Source organism: Schistocerca americana, chromosome 2 (genome assembly GCF_021461395.2).
Source record: "Schistocerca americana isolate TAMUIC-IGC-003095 chromosome 2, iqSchAmer2.1, whole genome shotgun sequence".
Lineage (NCBI taxonomy): Eukaryota > Metazoa > Arthropoda > Insecta > Orthoptera > Acrididae > Schistocerca > Schistocerca americana.
The window spans coordinates 23,525,207-23,550,176 of NC_060120.1; the positions used below are offsets into that span (position 1 = coordinate 23,525,207).

The following is a 24,970-nucleotide window of genomic DNA, read 5'->3' on the forward strand; positions in this document are numbered from 1 at the left end:
GCTCTAAATGTAGAAAAATGTAAGTTTACGCAGATGAGTAGGAAAAACAAACCCTTAATGTTCGGATACAACCTTAGTAGCCTCCTTCTTGACATCGTCACGTCTTTTAAATATCTGGGGACGTAACGTTGCATAGAGAGTTGTATGCCGGAATACCTCTTTCGGATCAAGTAATAGGAAGAGAAGAGCAAGTAGACGAAGATGTCAAGGGAGATCACATTCTGCAAGAAGAATTTGACAGAGCTCTAAAAGAACTACGGGACAACAAAGCAACGGATATTGATGACATCCCTGCAGAACTAATAAAGAATGCTGGTGACAGCATGAAAATGATACTGCTTAAACTTATTAGGTCTGTCTATAACACACAAGAGATAACGACAGACTTCCAGAAATGTATCATCGTTCCTATACCAAAGAAGGCAGCAGCTACAAAATGTGAAAAGTACCGAACTCGAAGCCTAATATCACTTGCATCAAAGATTCTCATAAAAATAGTTCTGAAGGCAATTGAAGAGAAGGTGGAGGATATGCTGAGTGAAGATCAGTTTGATTTCAAAAGGGGACTCGGAACAAGAGAGGCGATTCTGGCACTAAGACTCGTTATCGAAAAGTAATTACAGAAAAATAAACCAACTTTTATTGCCGTTGTAGATATGGAAAAGTCATTTGATGACATTATCTGGCAAGAGAAGTTCAGAGTGCTGAGGAAAAATGGAATAAAGTACAAAGGCATGCGTGTGATACTCAGTTTCAAGAAGAATGAGGTGGCAGTGATTAAGAACTGTCAGCAGGAACAAGAAGCAAATATTAGAAAAGGATTAGGACAAGGATGTGCTCTCTCTCTCCTCTAATATTCAATCCTTACATCCAGGAAGCTATAGACCAAGTTCTAGAAACTACTGTGGTGGGGATCAAAATTAATGGGAAAAAGATAGACATGCTAAGTTATGCAGATGATATTACTATAGTCACGGAGACAAAAGAAGATCTAGAGGCAGTCCTCAAAACAATGTAAAAAATTCTATGCAGTCAGTATGGAATGAGAATAAACAAGAAAAAGACTAAAGTGAAAGTATGCAGTACAGGAGCAGAATATGAACCTCTGAGAATGAGAATTGGAAGAGAGGAGCTGGAAGTGATAGAGCAATTTACTTACCTGGGAAGCAAAATCACAAGGGATGGTAGAAGCCAGAAAGAAATTGCGAGCAGAATACAAAAGGCCAAAATTGCATTTAATCGGAGAAGTAACTTACTCACCAGCAACAATATCAGTCTAAAAATAAGGAAACTTATCATGAAAGTTTTCGTCTGGAGTGCGGCCCTATACGGATGTGAAACTTGGACAATTGGAAGAGAAGCGAGAACACGGCTAAAGGCCAGGGGGATGTGGTGCTATAGAAGGATGATGAAGATCAGCTGGAGAGACAAAGTAACAAATGAAGAGGTGCTTAGAAGAGTACAGGAAACCAGTTCTGTGGAGAACATCCGAACAAGAAGAGACAAACTTGTAGGGCACATCCTACATCACAACAACATCATTGTAACAATAGCAGAAGGAACTATTGAGGGAAGGAATCGGTGGGGGCGACCAAGGATATCATACCTGCAACAGCTCATGAATGACGTTGGATGTAACAGATACGTGGAAATGAAGAGGAAGGCAGACAGAAGAGAGGAATGGTGCTCCACTGCAAACCAACCTCAGGGTTGAACACTAAAAGAAGAAACGTTGCAAAGAGATGAAATGGAACCAGCATGTGAGGATTCTGGTAGGGAAGGCGAATGGTCAACTTCTGATAACTGAGGAAATTTTGTTTCATCTGTAAAGTAGCCTGCTTACAGGATGCTCGTGCGATCTATTCTTGAGTGCTGCTCCAGTGTTCGGGGTCTGTACCAGGTCGGATTAAAGCAAGAAGTCGAGGAAATGCAGGGGTTGACTGCTAGATTCTTGGAGAAACACTATTGAAAAAATTAGAGAACTGGCATTTGAAGCTGATTGCAGAACGATTCTACAGCAGCCAACATACATTCGTGGTAAGGGCCGCGAAGATAGGATAAGTTCGTGCTCAAATGGAGGCAATCGCTCTATTTGCGAGTGGAACAGGAAAGAAATTACTAATAGTGTTACGGGGTACCTCCGCCATGCATCGTACGCTGCCTTGCGGAGTATGTATGTAGATGGAGATCTAGAAGAAGAGACCGAGGGGTGGTGGTCCACTGATAAGGCACTGATCTCATTTTATGGATGAGGGCGGTTCGCATTTCCGTCTGACCACCGACACTTGAATTTTCGTGATTTTCCTACACGCCTGAAGCGAATACCGGCGTCATTCCTTTGGAACGGCATAACCGATTTCACCGATTTTCTTCCCTGTCGTTCCCCAGTTCGAGCTTTTGCTCTCTCTCTCTCTCTCTCTCTCTCTCTCTCTCTCTCTCTCTCTCTCTAATGACGTGAGTGGAAGGTGGGCAGAGGTGTGTGTCCCAGCACGGTTAATAACCTATTCGCAACAGTTCGTGTTGACACGTCTGGGCACACAGGACTTTTTATCTGTGTTGTGGCAGCTGTACGACCTGTCACCTGCCGCTGCTGCCCTTACAATGCGACGATCCTGGCGAGTGACTATGCAGCGTAGACGTACAGAACTTCGTTTACGGGTGAGAGAATGTTCACACGACCAGAGGTACCAGCATCGTTGCACAACCGACGCAGCACGTCCAACTTTCGTGGCAGTTCTCCGAAAGGACCATCTCGCCTCTCGGAAGGACACTCTTTGTCCCCTTTCAAACTCGCTCGTATGACTGCATCACGTACGATTGCCTCTCCGACGCAAGGTTGCCTGTTTTCTTTTCACAAGTCTGCTCCACAGTGAGCCGTCTAGCTGCGAGCGTGCCCTGTTAAAGGGTAGATGCAGATGACGATGTATTAGCTATGTCACTACGCAATCTGTTGGCGGAAGACGTTGAAACCTTTATCACTACGTCTACTATCTTCACAAGTGGCACATACCATCGTTTGTTCAAAATCGACATCGTCCTTCCAGGTGTACTGTTTCTCTTTTCTTTACGTCTTGTAGGCCTCCGAACCAGAGTTATTGCAAACAAGCCTATTTGTGGGACCGAAAAAGGAAAAAGCTTCACAACAGGGGGATATTCCGCCCAGCGAAAAGGAAGTGTCTGAAATCAAGCACGGATCAATGTCTCATTCATTTCTATCTTTCAGCCCTTTTTTAAAACTCGGTTTACTACACTACAAATGCTAATAAAGTCTCGAGCAAATTTTTTGGTTGTCGTGCAAACTTCTTGATCTTAGTAACAAAAACCGTAATAAGCGTGACTTTGTTGGTACTCGCCAACGTCCACAGAGTCTAATTATATTTTGAAGCTATCTTTTGAGAAAGTTCTTCCCTTTCATTTATATCCTTATCATAATATTCTCAATTTTCAAAGGGTAACAGTGCTAATTACTTCCTAAATTTTCGCGCTTTAAGTGTGTCTTATAAGTTTTGACTAATTCGTTATATTTAATGAGGGACCATTTACACCTGTTAGGAAAAGCAGAGGGCCAAGGAAATTACAATTTTTTTGCAATTTTTAAACTGTGCCAGCTATAGCATCGTCTCGTTAACATTTATACCTCTTCGCCTACGTGTTTCAATTACGACAGTAATTATTGAAATACAAGCGGTCGACATTAACTGGCATGTTTCTGTTTGATCGATGCTCTAGAAAAAACATACGAAGCGGGTAGTCAATCAAGATTTCCGCTTTTAGTTTGCTTTTGCCGTAACCGCTCGTTTGCCCGTGCAAACACCATTAACGGTGAACAAATCCAGTCGGGGTCTTGCAGTGAAATAGGGAATGAAAATCATTCGCTCTTTGCTGTTGCCCTGCTTTTAAGTCAAATATTACTGTGCAGATTCCCGGCTCGGGCTGCACTGACGTCTTTTTTCTTCATGTTTCAGGTTCGGCTCTTATTCAGATAGTTGACGTCTACAAGGAGATACACGAGCAGCAGATGAATATAGTGAGTATACAACTGGATAAATCTGTCTCTGTCAGTTCCATAACATTAAGACATTGTGCCGAACCAACTTTCTCAGCAGTCTGTATTATAACTAATTTTTGTTTTCCTGCAGCTGAAAGCGTTCTACGTGGACATGCTGGTGCCTCTGGAGACGAACCTGGAGAAAGATACAAAAGTCGTACAGGTGAGGAAACGGAAAATTTGTAACTAAAAGTTAACATTGTTTGATTCCTGGGCGATGTTGCTAATGGAGCAAGGTACTATCTTCTCAAAAGAAATGTTCAAATGTGTGTGAATTCCTACGGACCAAACTGCTAAGGTCAACGGTCCCTAGACTTACACTACTTAAACTAAGTTATACTAAGAACAACACACGTCATCGGTCCCTAGACTTACACTACTTATACTAAGTTATGCTAAGAACAACACACATATACCCATGCGCGAGGGGGGACCCGAACCTCCAGCGGGAGGGTCCGCGCAATCCGTAACATGGCGCCTCAGACCAAGCGGCCACTCCGCGCGCCTCAAATTTTCAATTAAGTAGCATTGCTGAGAACTCTAACACTTAACACGTCTCTAGAAGGCGATTCGCCCCTATTATCTGCTTCCTGGGTTGAGATAAACAACGAGCGACATCTGGTTAAGAGTCAGTAGGAGATATTTTTACCATCAGTATCTACTGCTCTTATGTTTTCTGTCAAAAGCCAAGCATCTTCACAGTGTCTTATTGATGCTAATATATAGCAAGGGCTGTTGCGGCATCTTGATAAACTTTGCCAAATGTAAATCAAGTCGTGACAAAGGCATTCCTCCTGTCACCTCTCTCAGCGTACTCAGTAAGGAGTTACGGCCGATCGTGAATGAATGTTGCTTTCTGAAGGTGAAATATATAAATTTTCGTCAATTTAGACTTGTTTGTGGAACATTGTTAACCGTTACAACTATTGGTTTTCGAACACTCTTCGACATTAAGTAGAATAATACAAAACCTGTGGTCTCAAAAATCTATTCATAGTCGTGGAAACTGAAAAGATGCACTCACAAACTCATACTTTTCCGTCAGTAGACGCTTATGCAAACGAATGAAATCTTTGTTTCCGTTTTGAGTACGTAAAGCTAAATGTGAGCCTTTCTACTTAACAATGCCAGATTAGGTAACTTAAGCTAAGCGATAGTTGCAACAGTAGTCCCTAGACGAAAGGCTCCTAGGGAGTGTAGAGGACGCGATCTTTCCTTGTGGTCAAAGTGTTGGTACGAAGGTAATGGGAAAAATATAGTTCAAGTGAGTGAAATAGTTCGTACTGGAGATTTAAATGTCGACTGTGCACCATTTTTACAGGGTGGTCAAAACAGTCTGTAAATTATGTTGAAGGATACGTTTTGCTGAGAAATACCTGATAAGAAGATACTTGGATACGTTGCGCCGTTTCCGATTGAATTAGCATTGAAGTTAGCCACTCAGGTCATTGCGCGCGCAGATGCAAGCAGCCACCCGTCTTGTTTTGCGTTTATTTTTCCCCGAAACGAACTATCATAGCTTTTGCTCACTTAGCTAAAATTTATCACATCTGAACAAGTGGCAATTCACGGACTCACAGATGTCTAAGCGTTGCCGCATTTTAGGGTGTCAAGTGCTTGCATTTGAAAGTGGAACGGACAGAGTGGCTACTTCAGGGTTGGTTACATTGGAAATGGCAATTATTTCCCAGTACAACCTGCGCTGAAATACCCTTACAACTTTGTCAGGCTACTTCGACAATCCTTATAGTACTCAAGTATCACTCTCAATAGCCATTCAACTCTGAAGTGAAATACACTAGGCGTTTTAAGGTTTCTTTAACTGTGCCTCACAGCTTTTGATAGAGCTCTCGAATGATATCTCATCGGAGACTTGTGGATCAATTTCTTGGAACAGGTCTTTGGCTTATTATTTCAAGCTAACATTCTTATCCAAGAGAATACTAAAATCTCTGCATGTACGAAAGATGCACACGAATTTCTTCGTTGAGCTCTCTTCAAGAGTCTGTCGGTGTGGCCGAGCGGTTCTAGGCGCTTCAGTCCGGAACCGCGCTGCTGCTACGGTCGCAGGTTCGATTCCTGCCTCGGGCATGGATGTGTGTGATGTCCTTAGGCTAGTTAGGTTTAACTAGTTCTAAGTCTAGGGGACTGATGACCTCAGATGATAAGTCCCATGGTACTCAGAGCCATTTGTGCCATTTTCTCTTCAAGAGAGTAGGCGATGAGCTAAGTTCCAGTATAGGTAATCTACTGGACGCCTAACTATCGACACCTTTCCAGAAAGTTTTATCTTTCATATTACTTTTCTCAGAATTTTGCTTGATTTTTCAAACCGTTCCTTGTAAATTTTTGTGCCATCAGTCTAGATATTCGAACCTGAACCATTCGAACAAGGGCTAACTTAATAACATTTTCTTAAGAATTACTGCTAAACTTGCGCGCTTGTTACTGTCTTCGATTCACCCGGCACGCGTATGCCTCGTTTTAGGACGAATGTCTTTCACAGCGGACTGAAAAAACAACTCCAGGAGACGTGCGTTTCTTCAGTAAAAATTGTTGATGTGATTTGTTCGGTAATTTTATCACTACAAGCCGCAAATTTAGACGAGTTTTCACTTAGCATGCACCCTTTTTTCATTACAGAGTGAGCAGAAGCGCTTCCTGCAGCAACACAAACAACGCTCTGAGACGTACAGCAAGGCGGCCGCGGCCATCAAGAAGCAGAGGAAGAAGACCCGCGCCAAACCCCCGGCTGTGGCCCTGGACCGCGAGGTGAAGAGCCTCCAGGCGCTGGAGGAAGAGCGCGCCAAGCTGGACGCCTTCTGCGAGGCCAGTCTCAAGACCGTGAGTACCGCGAAACGTTCTCCGACCCAGCTTTTACACCATCTGTGCACTTTTCGTGTATCACTTTTAAGAGGAACACATAGCGAAGCAGCAACAGACAGGGAAAGACAAAGAAATAAAACCCCAAAAGGGAGGAAGATATAATAGGATATTTGATAATGCCCCGCGAAATAGTCTGCATTTTCGCCATAGAGTGTATGACATACTTTAGTTACCAGTATCATTTGCGTCTTTTCTGTTCCACATGACAAGTATCGGCAAGTCACTATGTGGCCTCTAACATCTCTGATTTTCACGTCATTTCAGGAGAATCTTCATAGTAATACCACAACGCTTTCCTTGCAACGTCTTTGCAGCATCTGTCCTTGCAGGTAGATGAAAATATACGTGACGAACCAATGACGCGCTGCTGTTCTTTGTATCTCTCTCCCTCTCTTTTCTTCTTTCTTTTTGTATCTATTAATTCTATACACTAAGTTTGGAGGCAGACCACGATAAGAAAATTTCTTGAAAAATTCCGTCACAGATTCCGTGACAAATTTCATGACAAGAAAATTCGAGAAACTAGAGCTAATGTAGAGGCTTAGCGACAATCATTTTTCGTACACGCCATTCGAGCTTGGAACTGGAAAGGGAGGTAAGTTAGTGATACCAGAAGTACCCTGAGTCATATCATTTAGTTGGCTTGCGGAGTATGATGTAGATGTAGATGAGTAGGGAAAACAAAACGACCGGAAATGAACTATTACATAGGCTATGGTATAGCTCAGATGAACTGCCATCTGGCATAATTCCGACCTCAGTGAAGATCTAACCTATTCTGTATACACAGTTGTCTGTCAGTCCTGTTTATAACTTTCGAATTTGTTTTTACGTCAGAGAAGACACGTCATGAATTATTTTTCTCTCAAAATTTTAGTGCAATATATTGGTTTCTCCAATGGAATGACTTCAGGAACACTTTCTGAAATAAATCTTGTTTCATTCTTACTGTTACAAAATACTGTTTTTAGAACACTATTATTCGTCAGGCGTTCATTCCTTGGATTCGTCCATCCACTGGTTGACAAGAGGTTTCTACACTTGGAAGCAGAGGCGGTTTGCGTGTGCTGTCGCCCCTCCGATACGGCAATGGTACTTTACTGCCATCACGCAGTCCCATGAATTTTAATTTCAGTACTTAATTGAAATTTAGATATCTCGTGATCAACAACTCGGAACGAGACTGTTTTCACGAAACGTATCTAATAAAACTCTACATACATCTACCTATGACTGATCGTGGGTATTTCTCATTTGTATTTTAATTCACTAACTCAGTAACCAGGAGCGCGATGAGCGCGCAGAAGTGAACGATCTGCCGCCGCTACTTCTCAAGTTTTGTTTCGTCAACAGCTCACGCAGCAAGCAAAACCCTGAAACCCACAGAGCACCACACATCTGCTCAAGGGAAACAAACTTGCCAATTCTGCCAGTTTTCCATGATAGAAGAAATGCCTCATGTCTCATTAAGGGGTCAACAAATTTCTAAACTAGGAATTAATAACACTTTCTAAACAGTATCTCAGATTCCGGGAGTCCCTTTTTGCTTGCTCCAAGTCGCTCTGCAAAAACTGTTTTGATACTCACAACTTTCAGAATATCGGACTCAAGAAACCTGCCTGGTGCCCGTGCGAATAGTACTCTGGTGCAAAATGCTTCTTCCAACGAGGAGCTTTCAAAAGCGTCTTTTTGAGTTGTACTATACCAAAAGGATTGTTCGGTAGTTTTGGTACACTACGTAATGTTGTAGCAAATTGCGGCTTTATCAAGATTATTGGTAGTATTGTTACTTACAGATATATAATTTATGCATAGCAGAAAAATGTTTTATATAAGTTCGACGAAGTAGTGAGGTGATGTTTGATATATTTTTGTCTTGTCATTTTTTTTTTCGCCTGCGTTTTCTAGGGCTGTGTGATAAATCTGTATTGTTTTCTCTATTTTTGCAACTACATTCCTCTGTTTAACAATTTTCGAATAAACATTGACAATTTCAGTTTTTCTGTAAATACTGTTTTAGAGACAGAAGGATAACTATGGAGAACAAAACTTTTCTGTAGGTTACCCAGCCTTTTACGTATCCTCACTCATCAAGACAATTCACCGCTTCCGTTTTGAAGGGGAATCTAGTAAGTTGTTGATCACATACGTGAAGAAATAGATCGTTATGAGAAAACGCCACACAGCTATGCAACTCACTTGATTAACAGGTACTGTGCGTACGACCTTAACTGATGCAGGCTACTAGGGAAGCTGCCGTAGTCTACACTTACGTGTTTTAATTTACAGTAGCGAGAGAAAAAATTGGATTAGGAATTAAAATCCATGGAGAAGAAATAAGAACTTTGAGGTTTGACGCTGACATTGTAATTCTGTCAGAGACAGCAAACGACTTGGAAGAGCAGTTGAACGCAATCGACAGTGTCTTAAAAGGAGGATATAAGATGAACATCAATATCAAGGAGTATAATGGAATGTAGTCGAATAAAATCAGGTGATGCTGAGGGAATTGAATTAGGAAATGAGACACTTAGTAGTAGATGAGTTTTGCTATTAGGCAAGCAAACTAACCGATGATCGTCGAAGTGGAGAGGATATAAAATGTAGACTGGCTATGGCAAGGACGGCGTTTCTGAAGAAGAGAAATTTGTTAACATCGAGTATAGATTTAAGTGTCAGGAAGTCGTTTCTAAAAGTATTTGTATGGCGTGTGGCCATACACGGCAGTGGAACATGGACGATAAATAGTTTGGACAGGAAGAGAATAGAAGCTTTCGAAATGTGGTGCTACAAAATAGTGCTGAAAATTAGAAGGGTAGATCACGTAACTAATGAGGAGACAGATAACATAATTGGGGCCGGCCGCAGTGGCCGAGCGGTTCTAGGGGCTTCAGTCTGGAACCGCGCTACCGCTACGGTCGCAGGATCGAATCCTGCCTCGGGAATGGATGTGTGTGATGTCCTTAGGTTGGTTAGGTTTAAGTAGTTCTAAGTTCTAGGGGACTGATGGACTCAGATGTTATGTCCCATAGTGCTCAGAGCCATTTGAACCATTTTTGAACAGAATTGGGGAGAAGATCAATTTGTTGCACAGCTTCACTAGAAGAAGGGATCGGTTGATAGGACACATTCTGAGGCATCAAGATGTGGTGCGGCGGGTGGAATTTTGTGTGTTGCTGTTATATAAAATTTGTTTGAATGTAGAAACACTGCATTTCCTATTATTTAGAATGTTATTTATGCTGTCTTTCGCCGATCTCAACACTGGCTGTCTAACTACAATATTGGCAACCAGAAAGTGATTAGCAAAACTTGAAGCCTGTAATTAGAATTCCTAGTGCCCACTTCATCTGAGAATACACTTATAGTTACAGCTTATAGCTCTGAGGAATTAGGAGATTGTCAGGGATTTATAATCAAAAACTATCTTGAAAAACAACTTTCTCTATATTCTGAAAAACACAGATAAAACAAAGAATCCACACAATCTGACTAACAGAGCAGTTCAGAGACTAATGCGCTGATGCAACTATAACTGTCCAAATTAAATATTTAAATGAATGCTCGCCATAATTTGATGATAAGGTCATCAAACGCCACGCTAAATAATTGGTAGAATGTCTGTCCCGCGGCGGCACGTGAAAATACGACAATACGCAAACTGAAGATCGATAATTAAAGTCAACTCAGAATTAGCACTTCACTCGAAAATTATTTCATGGTTACGCGTATCTCAAGTAACTTAATACGGCATCCGAGGCTGTTTGTAGCAATGATACCGACGCGACGCGACTCCCGACGCAGATTGCGTGCTATTCAGCGTCTGGAGAGAACTGGGGCCTTCCTTCCTCGCGCAGCGTTCTTATATATAAAGCCGCGGTGCAGACGGCTAAGGGAACGCCTGATCAAATCGGCTCTCCCGACTAGCCGCTGGACTAGTAACGCACCACTTTAAGTTATTAAATAAATCATAGCTTCTTTTGCTTATGGCCGATGAAGCTCTTATTTTAAATGTGCATTCAGCACGCAGGTAAGTATTGATAATAAAATTTTGACGTGGCTAAGTTGAATATTTTGGGCGAGAGAATTAATTTAATTACACTGCACGTAGTAGACGAGCTCTGAACTGGCCCTTTGGAGATACGCTATCGCTATAGTTTTATAGGTATTCAAATGAAACTTCTCACATCTTCATAGTTATAGCGGATCTCCAACCTACTTAAATATAAACATCCTAGCCTTATTTATTAGCCTACTTAATCTATCTGGCTTCCATAAGTTTTAAGACAAAAACCAGAAAATATTGAATTTCAACTAAAATATTAAATTTTGAGATCCAGAAGACTGTTTCTATTAAGTATTTATGAAAAAGGTATCTAATTATAAATTTTGAGGTCTCTAGCTCTTTTCTGTTGCGCCAATGATTTTTACAGAAAAACGTCCAAATTTCGAAAATGGTTAAAGTTATCGAACTGATATTCAAGACATATTAATTTAGTATTACTCCTGACATGCTAGAAATGTTTTAGGTTATTTGCTTGATTTTTAAAGTATTGCGCAACATTTATGACGTCAGAGCTAGTTGCAGCGGACTGGCTGGCACACAATGGAAAGACTGATGTGAATTTACTACGGCGTGAGTAGGCTGCTTCCCTACAAAGGGATCACCAATTTAGTACTGGAGATAAGCGTGGAGGGTACAATTCGTAGAGGGGGACCAAGAGATGAATACACTAAACGGGTTCAGAAGGATGTAGGTTGCAGTAGGTACTGGGAGATGAAGAAGCTTGCACAGGATAGAGTAGCATGGAGAGCTGCATCAAACCATTCACTGCACTGAAGACCACAACAACAACAACATGGTAGTTTTATAGCTGTAGCTTGGAAACATCCGCCATGTTGGAAAAATCATTCGCCCTTGATTGAGCCCCATAGGCCTCCTCTACAAACGATTAGTATTAAGGAAAGACCAACTCTTCATCTCCTGATTTGCAAGAGGCACCTTACTCCAGATATCGGAAACTGATTCTAGCGTACACCGTAACTACTGGTCAAACAGACATGATTTTCCCAGGGAATGAAACGTTACAATTTTGCTAAACACCGAATGTTCTCAGGCAGCTTTACGGTATTTGTAGAATAGGGTTTGAAAATTCCATTGAGGGTCACTTTAATGGTACAGACGAAAATTTTTCATCATACTATTAACCTCTTAATTCGTCCAGCTTTCAGGAATAATTTCGCGAGAGTGCTTCGTATGTTGTGAAGGTTCGTCATTCTCGTACGATTCGAATGCTACCACGTGTAATGTGTCTGTTGCAGGCGATGACGCAGGAGCGCCGTCGCTACGGGTTCGTGCTGGAGCGCCAGTGCTCGCTGGCGAAGCACTACCTGCTGCACCACAGCCAGTGCCGGCAGGCGCTGGAGGGCCGGCTGGACGCCTGGCAGGAGGTGGCGCAGTCCAGGGAGGCGCTGCCCGACGGCGTCGAGGCAGTCATGGCCGCCAGGCTGCGGCAGGTGAGCTCCCCACGTCCAGGTACACCCTAGTACTGCAGCTCGTAGCCACTTGCAGACCACACATACACTGTAACAAGGTCTCCCATCACCTACTGACCACATAGCATCAGACAACAAGACGAGTGAAAGAAGGTAAGAAAGCAGTGGTGTGACCGTAGAAGACCGATAGTCGTGCCAAGCGGAATACGCGACTGGATTGGACATTTCTTGGAAGAGATTATGCAACATTCTATCTCGATGGGGTCTTATCGACAGACGTAGAAGTAACTGCAGGCGTACTGCAGGGAAGAATGTTGGGATCCTTGCTGTTTATGCTGTATCCTAAAGACTTTCCAGACCTTCCACGTATCATACTGTTATCTATAGTGAAGAGCTGTCTGGAAAAAACTGCCCAGTTATATAGTCATATCGGATTTCAATGTTCTGCAAAGCAAGCACGAACTGCCGGGTAACAGTTATAAGTAATATCCATCTGAAATACAGTTCGTACACAACGTAATTTTTGTAGCTGGCTTTGACCATCGAACGCGAGGTTTGTATGATTTGTTAAAATTGCGGTTTTTAGGAACAAAATCAATGGTTGAATGCTATGAATTGATACTGACAATTACATATGTTGTAGTTAGATGGTCTCTTGATTTTTTTTTGGTATTCTTCTACACTCTTGTTCTTTGATTTGTATACTACTTTCTACCATACAAATTTTAGTTATACGTAAGTGATGTGTTATAGTTTTCAAATTAATGGCTGTATAGTAAATTTTATGTAAAATGACAATAAAACTTCTTAATGCGTAGTGGAAAGAATACACGATAACAACTCTAAAACATGGTGTACTGTATCCTTACGTTGTATGTATATGTAGAAACCGTAAATAAGAACTGTGTGCCCGACCGAGACTCGAACTCGGGACCTTTGCCTTTCGCGGGCAAGTGCTCTACCAACTGAGCTACCGAAGCACGACTCACGCCCGGTACTCACAGCTTTACTTCTGCCAGTACCTCGTCTCCTACCTTCCAAACTTTACAGAAGCTCTCCTGCGAACCTTGCAGAACTAGCACTCCTGAAAGAAAGGATATTGCGGAGACATGGCTTAGCCACAGCCTGGGGGATGTTTCCAGAATGAGAGTTTTCACTCTGCAGCGGAGTGTGCGCTGATATGAAACTTCCTGGCAGATTAAAACTGTGTGCCCGACCGAGACTCGAACTCGGGACCTTTGCCTTTCGCGGGCAAGTGCTCTACCAACTGAGCTACCGAAGCACGACTCACGCCCGGTACTCACAGCTTTACTTCTGCCAGTACCTCGTCTCCTACCTTCCAAACTTTACAGAAGCTCTCCTGCGAACCTTGCAGAACTAGCACTCCTGAAAGAAAGGATATTGCGGAGACATGGCTTAGCCACAGCCTGGGGGATGTTTCCAGAATAAGAGTTTTCACTCTGCAGCGGAGTGTGCGCTGATATGAAACTTTCTGGCAGATTAAAACTGTGTGCCCGACCGAGACTCGAACTCGGGACCTTTGCCTTTCGCGGGCAAGTGCTCTACCAACTGAGCTACCGAAGCACGACTCACGCCCGGTACTCACAGCTTTACTTCTGCCAGTACCTCGTCTCCTACCTTCCAAACTTTACAGAAGCTCTCCTGCGAACCTTGCAGAACTAGCACTCCTGAAAGAAAGGATATAGCGGAGACATGGCTTAGCGACAGCCTGGGGGATGTTTCCAGAATGAGATTTTCACTTTGCAGCGGAGTGTACACTTCCTGGTAGATTAAAACTGTGTGCCCGACCGAGACTCTAACTCGCGCACACTCCGCTGCAGAGTGAAAATCTCATTCTGGAAACATCTCCCAGGCTGTGGCTAAGCCATGTCTCCGCAATATCCTTTCTTTCAGGAGTGCTAGTTCTGCAAGGTTCGCAGGAGAGCTTCTGTAAAGTTTGGAAGGTAGGAGACGAGGTACTGGCAGAAGTAAAGCTGTGAGTACCGGGCGTGAGTCGTGCTTCGGTAGCTCAGTTGGTAGAGCACTTGCCCGCGAAAGGCAAAGGGCCCGAGTTCGAGTCTCGGTCGGGCACACAGTTTTAATCTGCCAGGAAGTTTCATATCAGCGCACACTCCGCTGCAGAGTGAAAACTCTCATGCTGGAAACATCCCCCAGGCTGTGGCTAAGCCATGTCTCCGCAATATCCTTTCTTTCAGGAGTGCTAGTTCTGCAAGGTTCGCAGGAGAGCTTCTGTAAAGTTTGGAAGGTAGGAGACGAGGTACTGGCAGAAGTAAAGCTGTGAGTACCGGGCGTGAGTCGTGCTTCGGTAGCTCAGTTGGTAGAGCACTTGCCCGCGAAAGGCAAAGGTCCCGAGTTCGAGTCTCGGTCGGGCACACAGTTTTAATCTGCCAGGAAGTTTCATATCAGCGCACACTCCGCTGCAGAGTGAAAACTCTCATTCCGTAAATTAGAAGTTTCAATAAAAGTTTAACAAAATATTTCAATACATTAAGAACAGTGTTCTAACGGAAAGAAAGAGCAGTTAACGAGGGGTTAAAATTAAAATATATGTGTGTACGAAACGTTGTAGAGTTACACTGAAGCGCCAAAAAAACAGGTATAGCCTTGCGTATTCAAATACAGCGATTCCTAAACAGGCAGAATACGGCGCTGCGGTCGGCAACGCCTATATAAGAAAACAAGTGTTTGGGGCAGTTGTTAGATCGGTTTGTGCTACTACAATGGCAGGATATCAAGATTTAAGTGAGTTTGAAAGCGGTGTTATAGGCGGCCTACGAGCCGATGCGACACAGCGTCTCCGAGGTAGCGATGAAGTAGGGATTTTCCCGTACGACCATTTCACGAGTGTACCGTCAACATCAGGAATCCGGTAAAGCATCAAATCTCCGACATCGCTGCGCCCGGAAAACATCCTGTAAGAACGGGGCCAACGGCGACTGAAAGAGAATCGTTCAACGTGACAGTAGTGCAACCCTTCCGAAAATTGCTGCAGATTTCAATGCTGGGCCTTCAGCAAGTGTCAGCGTGCTAACCATTCAACGAAACATCATCGATATGGACTTTCGGAACCGGAGGCCCACTCGTGCACCCTTAATGACTGCACGACACAAAGCTTCACGCCTCCCCTGGACCCCTCAACATCGACATCGGACTGTTGATGACCGGAAACCATGCTGCGTCGTGGGACAAGTTTCATTTCAAATTGTATCGAGCGGATGGACAAGTACGAGTATGGATATAATCTCATGAACCCGTGGACCCTGCATGTCAGCAGGGGACTGTTCAAGCTGGTAGAGGTTCTGTAATGGTGTGGGGTGTGTGCAATTGGAAGTGATATGGGATACGTCGAGATACGACTCTGACAGGTGGCACATACTTAAGCATTCTGTCTGATCACCTGCATCCTTTAATGTCCATTGTGCATTCCGACGAAGTTGGTAAATTCCAGTAGGACAATGCGATACCCCACAGGTCCAAAATCACTATAGAGTGGCTTCAGGAACTCTCTTCTGAGTTTAAACACTTCCGCTGACCACAAAGCTCCCCAGACGTGAACATTATTAAACATATATCGGATGCCTTGCGACGTGCTATTCAGAAGAGTCCTTCACTACCTCGTATTCTTACGGATTTATGGACAGCTCTGCGGGATTCATGGTGTCAATTCCCCACCCCCAGCAATACTTCAGACATTAGTCGAGTCCATGTCACGTCGTGTTGCGGCACTTCTGCGTGCACACGGGGGCCCTACACGATATTTGGCAGTTGTACCAGTTTCTTTGGCTCTTCAGTGTGGATGTGGAGGTAGATGTGCAATGTTTATAAAATCTTATTATGGCAGTAATGACAATACTACCTGCACCAATTGATAAAAGACGCCTTCCTCCATTTGAAAAACATTTTTTTTAAAAAAAAACATGCAAATTGTGGTATTATTTTTGATCATTAACTAACCGAACGAATGCATGGTGCCCGACTCTTGAACAGTGGGTATGGGAAGGCATACGTGGAATAATGTGTGCCAGATTTTTCAGACATTAAATGTTCCTGGATGTTCTGTCTTTGTTTTACCAAGTCAGCCGTTGTTAGCTGAGCCTCGGGATGTCCGCAGGTGAATTTCTACTCGGAGGACGCGCCCTCAGAGGCGGAACGCGACCGGACCGAGGACGACCGTGTGTCCATGTCGTCGCAGCTGCGCAAGACCAAGTCGATGGACGCGTCGTGCCTGGACATGCGCTCCATCGGCGACGCCGCCAGCCAGCACAGCCCGCTCAAGCCGCTCTCCAGGGCCAAGTCGGAGTTCGACCTCAGCGCCTCCACACAGTCCCTGGACCAAGGCAAGTTGGCGGCGGCGGATCACCTCAACCGTGCGCACCTTCTATTTGGTGAAGTGTAAAAGATACAGAAACGAATCTTACGACAGTTGTTGGTATGCTTAGACGCTTGTCGTAATTTGTTGCTTGGTTAATATTCTTTACCCTTTCATCAAACGAGATTTGCTACAACGCATTGAAAAATCTTGAAAAGCCAAGTACAGTGATTTAACGCTTCTTAGTGTTCTCATTGAAACTTTTCGCAAGGGTATCCGAGGTACGTGGTCAAACTGAACGGTTCTAGATGTTGATAGGAGACTTATGGCAAATTATAGGAGGCATAGGGACACTAATTTTGTTGTACGGTTAATACTATTCACTCTTATATCAACAGAGATATTGAAGAAAACATATTTTTAATAGCATGATGTAGTTTTTAATAGCAGTCGAAAGATGAAATAGCGAGTGCAGTGATATAACGCTTGTTAATGTCGACGTCGAAACGTTTCGCAAAAGTGCTCTAGAAATTTGGTGAAACGGAAAATCAAAGCGGGCCGAATCCGTTGCTGTAAAAGCACCGGACTCTCTCGTTATATGCAGCGAGAGGATAAGCCAAAGCTACTAAAGTACAACGTAGGTACCACACGACATAGATGCGGGGTAAGCTACTGTTTCTGTAAGAGGAACGGCATTTTGTCAACAATAATAAGAATGTTTGTGGTGATGCTCCAAGTAGAGAAGAAACTCGACACGAATCTGATGACATTGAGCAGCATTCACTTGTTTCCGGTTGCTTTTAAACGTATGTAGCAAATACAGTGTCTGCAGCAGAACTTCCGTAATTTTCGTGTGTTTGTTGTCAACTGCCACATTTTTAAAATGAGAAAAGAGGATTTTATAAAACCTTCGTGAGCACTGTCTACTGCAGGGTTTCGCAAACTGTATATGGAAGTGAATAAGTGATCCCCAAAGAACTATCAAAAACATCGTATTCTTTCAATATTTTTTCCTACTTTTTAAAAAATTTATCAAGATTTTTGTGTTATCAGTTATGATTTAAAATTTAAGTAACCAGCGAATAAAAATGTTCCTCGGTTTTTAAAATTTTATTAATTCTGTTAACTTGGAGAGTTTGAAAAAATCAGTCACTGACTTGCAAATGAAGGTTTATTGGAACTTTCACTTAGATTTCGATAGTTTTAAAACTGTCTTTTTCGGAACGCGTAATGGGCCTTGGTATATCACATGCTAATAAAGTACAGTGAATAAAGCCAAACGGCTCTTGTCTTGAGAGACATTCATTTTACGAAGACAAATAATCACAAGCCATGACTTAGGACTACAGCACCATGGTACTTCAGGCGTGAATATTAAACGCTTAGTGTACTGGCTCAATAACGTAGGGCTTTTGTCGACGTAAAAGTTGAATTATGGCATCTGGATTGCAAGAGTGTGCATATGACAAATAGAAAGGTCAACCTTCAGCATAAACAAAGTGTTCCATATAAGCACCAGGATTTTCAAAGCGCACCTTCAGAGGAAAAATGTGGGAACCGCTGGTATTCTGTGACGCTACTGTCACATATCACTGTGCTCTATCAATTCTTTTTCGGACACTATTTTGCGGTTATATTTGTGGACAATGGAAATTTGTACTTAGAGAGGTGGGTTAGCCCCTCCTCGCAGTTTTGCAGTTCAGGTATAGTTATGGGTATCCTTCGTCGACAGAGGGCAGCCTGTCAATCCAGTTAGTTCGAGAACATCTCCCTGGGCATTGATCAACCTTCACGGAAGCCAGCCTGTTTTCCACTCCACTGGCTTTGTGTGAACGGAGCAGGTGTCTGCCTACGTGCTGCCTTGCCATTTCCTTGGTATAATCTGTGCACAACATTTTTACTTTCATTGCTTACCTCAAAGTCCCAGATAAACAGTGCCAGCTGACTAGTGTAGCAGCATCAGTTCCCTTTCACTCCAAAAATTTAATTTAACCAATGATATTGCATTATTCCACATGGTACATGGTACACACAGGTTGACCAGTAACGATAACTCGGAATTATCCCAGGGCCAACCTTGGGACAATAAAATGTGGGTCTTGTATGACAGAAGTGGGAAGATTCTTCTCTTTTCCCCGAGGTTCCTTAAACTTTGTTATTCTTCTCATCTGTCACATTGGCAGTCGCTGGTTGGAAGTTGGGCAAGGGGAATCAGTTTTTTGGACGGAATATCGGACGAAACGGGAGCTGTCCGCCATGCAGTTAGGCGCAGGTTGATGATCTTGAGAGATGTAAGTTTTCACATGACGTGGTACCGTGATCGGGAATCTGAACAGTTAGCTTCTCACATGTTTCTCGTATGCTGATTTAATTCAAATTTGTTTCTTGTTTCTGTATATTTTCTCCACAAGCTGAACAGATCATACAATCTCTGTGCTCCATTCTTCAGGCATATTTATTTTGTACCTCACATCCTAAGTGTCTATCAAACAGCAGACGAGTGTTTTGCAAAAGACGTAAGTAATGATGATACCACTGCGGCGACTGGTGCATCCTGTGGCGTACCCCCCCCCCCCCCCCCCCCCCGGGCAATACAGGTAGGTCATCTGGCTTTCTTACTCGGCAAACGTCAACGTGAGAGTAACAACAGGTTTATAGTGTGGCTTGCGAAAGACTGCACTCTGACCGATGACGCCGACGGCGACACAGGCGGCGCCAGAGTTGCCTCACTATTTCTCTATGCGAATCAAATGTCCGAAAACAGAGTGGGACGTATATACTTCCGCTCAGCCAGTATTTAAAAAGCTGTGTGACTCGAAGCCAACAGTTCCGATTTCGAAGCCAGTTCAAGTAACATCCCGACTTCAGCAGTTGCCTCTAAGTCCAGGTAACAGCCGAACCGTAATCATCGGGAAGCCATCGATCGAACATCCAGCTCTCACCGTGAACAAGTGTTGCAACTTTGCGTCTACGTGACCACTTCACTCTCATAGTTTGTATTTTACGTCAAAAGTGATCATTTGACTCAATTTTTTTGGCTGTGGGTCTGTGTGATAATCAATAGCCTAGTGTATTTCAAATTCAGACTCTTGCATTGCGATTTAACAAATGTATTGGCTTCAATGAGACTATCATTCGTAGATACGCAGGCAGCCACCTTTGAAGTACTGTCAGTTTTATGAGTGCAATACAACTTTCGGTAACTGCTGTCGGGAGTCTATGCAACGTTTCTCCGCATAGTTTCTCAACCCGTGGCAGTCATTTTGCAGCGTGCACTCCGTTCCCTCTAGGTTGAAGAGAAACTGAATGAAAAGTCCTCTTCGCACAGGCACAATCTCAATACCCTATCATATAGGTCTTAGGAAAACTACAGGGTGTTTCAAAAATGACCGGTATATTTGAAACGGCAATAAAAACTAAACAAGCAGCGATAGAAATACACCGTTTGTTGCAATATGCTTGGGACAACAGTACATTTTCAGGCAGACAAACTTTCGAAATTACAGTAGTTACAATTTTCAACAACAGATGGCGCTGCAAGTGATGTGAAGACGAAGTTTTCAACGGAGGTTTAATGTAACCAAAGGACCGAAAAGCGATACAATAAAGGATCTGTTTGAAAAATTTCAACGGACTGGGAACGTGACGGATGAACGTGCTGGAAAGGTAGGGCGACCGCGTACGGCAACCACAGAGGGCAACGCGCAGCTAGTGCAGCAGGTGATCCAACAGCGGCCTCGGGTTTCCGTTCGCCGTGTTGCAGCTGCGGTCCAAATGACGCCAACGTCCACGTATCGTCTCATGCGCCAGAGTTTACACCTCTATCCATACAAAATTCAAACGCGGCAACCCCTCAGCGCCGCTACCATTGCTGCACGAGAGACATTCGCTAACGATATAGTGCACAGCATTGATGACGGCGATATGCATGTGGGCAGCATTTGGTTTACTGACGAAGCTTATTTTTACCTGGACGGCTTCGTCAATAAACAGAACTGGCGCATATGGGGAACCGAAAAGCCCCATGTTGCAGTCCCATCGTCCCTGCATCCTCAAAAAGTACTGGTCTGGGCCGCCATTTCTTCCAAAGGAATCATTGGCCCGTTTTTAAGATCCGAAACGATTACTGCATCACGCTATCTGGACATTCTTCATGAATTTGTGGCGGTACAAACTGCCTTAGACGACACTGCGAACACCTCGTGGTTTATGCAAGATGGTGCCCGGCCACATCGCACGGCCGACGTGTTTAATTTCCTGAATGAATATTTCGATGATCGCGTGATTGCTTTGGGCTATCCGAAACATACAGGAGGCGGCGTGGATTGGCCTCCCTATTCGCCAGATATGAACCCCTGTGACTTCTTTCTGTGGGGACACTTGAAAGACCAGGTGTACCGCCAGAACCCAGAAACAATTGAACGGCTGAAGCAGTACATCTCATCTGCATGTGAAGCCATTCCGCCAGACACGTTGTCAAAGGTTTCGGGTAATTTCATTCAGAGACTACGCCATATTATTGCTACGCGTGGTGGATATGTGGAAAATATCGTACTATAGAGTTTCCCAGACCGCAGCGCCATCTGTTGTTGAAAATTGTAACTACTGTAATTTCGAAAGTTTGTCTGCCTGAAAATGTACTGTTGTCCCAAGCATATTGCAACAAACGGTGTATTTCTATCGCTGCTCGTTTAGTTTTTATTACCGTTTCAAATATACCGGACATTTTTGAAACACCCTGTACATTAAAACGTGTGTTCGTTTTTAAGCGGACAGCTTTTGTGAGAAACAGTAAACTGTCGAATGTTTGATACAGTGGAACGTGGCATTTGCCCGCGTTTATATCACAATAACCGATTCCGTCCACCTTGTCTATCAATTTTAGCATGTTTCCCAGATACTTTTGCTTTAGTTTCAACGCAAGTGTGAACAGATGTTATGCAATCGTGCTCGTCTTTCCAAAGCTTTGTAGTGGCGTTACAAGAAAGTAAATCGCCCCATTAAAGAGACATACAGGTTTAACATTTCGGTTGATAACAGAGTGAAGACTACGAGTGATAAAATAAAATGAAGTGCTCCTATGCGCACTACCGCTTTCGGAAAAACTTGTTTCGATATCTTGAATCGTTTATGCAACGTAAGGCACGTATCGTTTTACACGACTCGTCCTGTACGTTGCATTGCCTGTACCGCTTTCTTCGGGGCGAGGCTACTGGCCGCATGTACTGAGGTACTTGCTGTTGTGCTTGCACAGTGTCCGCCCGCTACGACCGCCGCGACGTGACTGCGTCCTCGCCGGAGCCCGAGCCGCGGCCCAAGTCGCTGGCCGTCGCCTCGGAGAACGGGGACGCGCCGCTGGCGCGCGCCATGTACGCCTACCTGTCCAGCGGAGACAACCAGCTCAGCTTCCTCGAAGGCGACGTCATCGCGCTCATGGGTGAGTCCGACAGTCACTGCAGTGGCCTTCGACAGTCAGATCGCGAGTTTGCTGACTTCCCAGTTACTGAAACACAATATAGAAAGCGTGACGGCCAGGACAGTACCTATGGAACTACACAGCACCATCCGACTGATATATAGTGATTGACGTAATCGAAGGTTACTCATCAGCCCTGAAAAATTCGATGTTCCTTTCATCTCCCCTTCCTCCTACCCCTATTTCTAGTTTGTAACATCCGCACGCAACTCTATATAATGTCGTGCAAGCTGTTATTTTCCAAAAAAAAAAAAAAAAAAAAGAAAAAAGAAAAAAAAAAAAAAGAAAAAAAAAAAAAAAACAGTGATAGTTATCGTGTAGTCATGGTTATTTTCGCAATCCGACTGAAAGTTAATTATTTTTCTTCAAAACACACCATAGTTACTGAAGAAGACAATGCAGCTTATAAATCATTTCTCTTGTGTTACATAAATTCTTTTAGATTTAATCATTTGCGGTGCGAAGGTAAAATTGTGATCATCACATTGGCCGTGAGCACTATGGGATTTAACATCCATGGTCATCAGTCCCCTAGAACTTAGAACTACTTAAACCTAAGTAACCTAAGGACGTCACACAGCACCCAGTCATCACGAGGCAGAGAAAATCCCTGACCCCGCCAGGAATCGAACCCGGGAACCCGGGCGCGGGAACCGATCATCACATGCATGAATAAAGAAATCACTATAATTGATCCAAAATTTCAATTACTGATTGACTGTCTGCATTAACTACTTCATGAGAAAGGCGTTGAACCATTTTTTTCGTGCAGTATTTATTACGTACTTTACTGTGAAACTAATTAATCAACAGATCACTCACATTTACAAAAATGCTCTGTATGCTTCTGGGCTGTGTAAAATCTAAAATAACCAAGGAAATTAGTCTACAGCCCTCCTGTCTTCACATGCATGCGCCACACACTCTTGTACACACTACTTGGTTCAAATGGCTCTGAACACTATGGGACTTAACATCTGTGGTCATCAGTCCTCTAGAACATAGAACTACTTAAACCTAACTAACCTAAGGACATCACACACATCCATGCCCGAGGCAGGATTCGAACCTACACACTACTGGCCATTAAAATTGCTACACCAAGAAGAAATGCAGATGATAAACGGGTATACGTTGGACAAATATATTATATTAGAACTGACATGTGATTACATTTTCACGCAATTTGGGTGCACAGATCCTGAGAAATGAGTACCCAGAACAACCACCTCTGGCCGTAATAACGGCCTTGATACGCCTGGGCGTTGAGTCAAACAGAGCTTGGTTGGCGTGTACAGGAACAGCTGCCCATGCAGCTTCAACACGATACCACAGTTCATCAAGAGTAGTGACTGGCGTATTGTGACGAGCCAGTTGCTCGGCCACCATTGACCAGACGTTTTCAATTGGTGAGAGATCTGGAGAATGTGCTGGCCAGGGCAGCAGTCGAACATTTTCTGTATCCAGAAAGGCCCGTACAGGAGCTGCAACATGCGGTCGTGCATTATCCTGCTGAAATGTAAGATTTCACAGGGATCGAAGAAGGGTAGAGCCACGGGTCGTAACACATCTGAAATGTAACGTCCACTGTTCAAAGTGCCGTCAATGCAAACAAGAGGTAACCGAGACGTGTAACCAATTGCACCCCTCACCATCACGCCCGGTGATACGCCAGTATGACGATGACGAATACACGCTTACAATGTGCGTTCACCGCGATGTCACCAAACACGGATGCGACCATCATGATCCTGTTAACAGAACCTGGATTCATCCGAAAAAATGATGTTTTGCCATTCGTGCACCCGGGTTCGTCGTTGAATACACCATCCCAGGCGTCCTGTCTGAGATGCAGCGTCAAGGGTAACCGCAGCCATTGTCTCCGAGCTGATAGTCCATGCTGCTGCAAACGTCGTCGAACTGTTCGTGCAGATGGTTGTTGTCTTGCAAACGTCCCCATCTGTTGACTCAGGGATCGAAACGTGGCTGCACCATCCGTTACAGCCATGCGGATAAGATGCCTGTCATCTCGACTGCTAGTGATACGAGGCCGTTAGAATCCAGCACGGCGTTCCGTATAACCCTCGTGAACCCACCGATTCCATATTCTGCTAACAGTCATTGGATCTTGACCAACGCGAGCAGCAATGTCGCGATACGATAAACCGCAATCGCGATAGGCTTCATCAAAGTCGGAAACGTGATGGTACGCATTTCTCCTCCTTAAACGAGGAATCACAACAACGTTTCACCTGGGAACGCCGGTCAACTGCTGTTTGTGTATAAGAAATCTGTTGGAAACTTTCTTCATGTCTGCACGTTTTAGGTGTCGCCACCGGCGCCAACCTTGTGTGAATGCTCTGAAAAGCTAATCATTTGCATATCACAGCATCTTCTTCCTGTCGGACAAATTTCGCGTCTGTAGCACGTCATCTTTGTGGTGTAGCAATTTTAATGGCCAGTAGTGTATTTTGTTCGTGTGATATTTATTCTGTACTTTACTGTGACACTAGTTAATCGCCAGGTCACTCACATTTACGAAAATACCCGGTATGTTTCTAGACTATGAAATATCTAAAATAACCAAGGAAATGACTCTTCAGCCTTACTGTCTTCATACGCATGCCCCTTACACACATGTATACATAAACGAATACATAACTGATGAATACACAGCTGATACATTTTTCGAACATAATTATGCAAATCTTTTCTCTTCAATGTTTATCGAACA

General features: G+C 43.7%; 1 protein-coding gene across 1 annotated transcript in view; it reads left to right on the forward strand.

Moving 5' to 3' along the window:
• The window catches only part of LOC124589421 (brain-specific angiogenesis inhibitor 1-associated protein 2-like), a 546,580-nt gene that overhangs the window by 467,792 nt on the left and 53,818 nt on the right, over nucleotides 1-24,970 (forward strand). Inside the window, exons 4-9 of the mRNA XM_047131552.1 lie at nucleotides 3,966-4,027; nucleotides 4,140-4,211; nucleotides 6,692-6,892; nucleotides 12,257-12,451; nucleotides 16,563-16,788; nucleotides 22,015-22,197. Coding sequence (XP_046987508.1) covers nucleotides 3,966-4,027; nucleotides 4,140-4,211; nucleotides 6,692-6,892; nucleotides 12,257-12,451; nucleotides 16,563-16,788; nucleotides 22,015-22,197 — 939 coding nt within the window. The remainder of the gene's footprint in view (nucleotides 1-3,965; nucleotides 4,028-4,139; nucleotides 4,212-6,691; nucleotides 6,893-12,256; nucleotides 12,452-16,562; nucleotides 16,789-22,014; nucleotides 22,198-24,970) is intronic.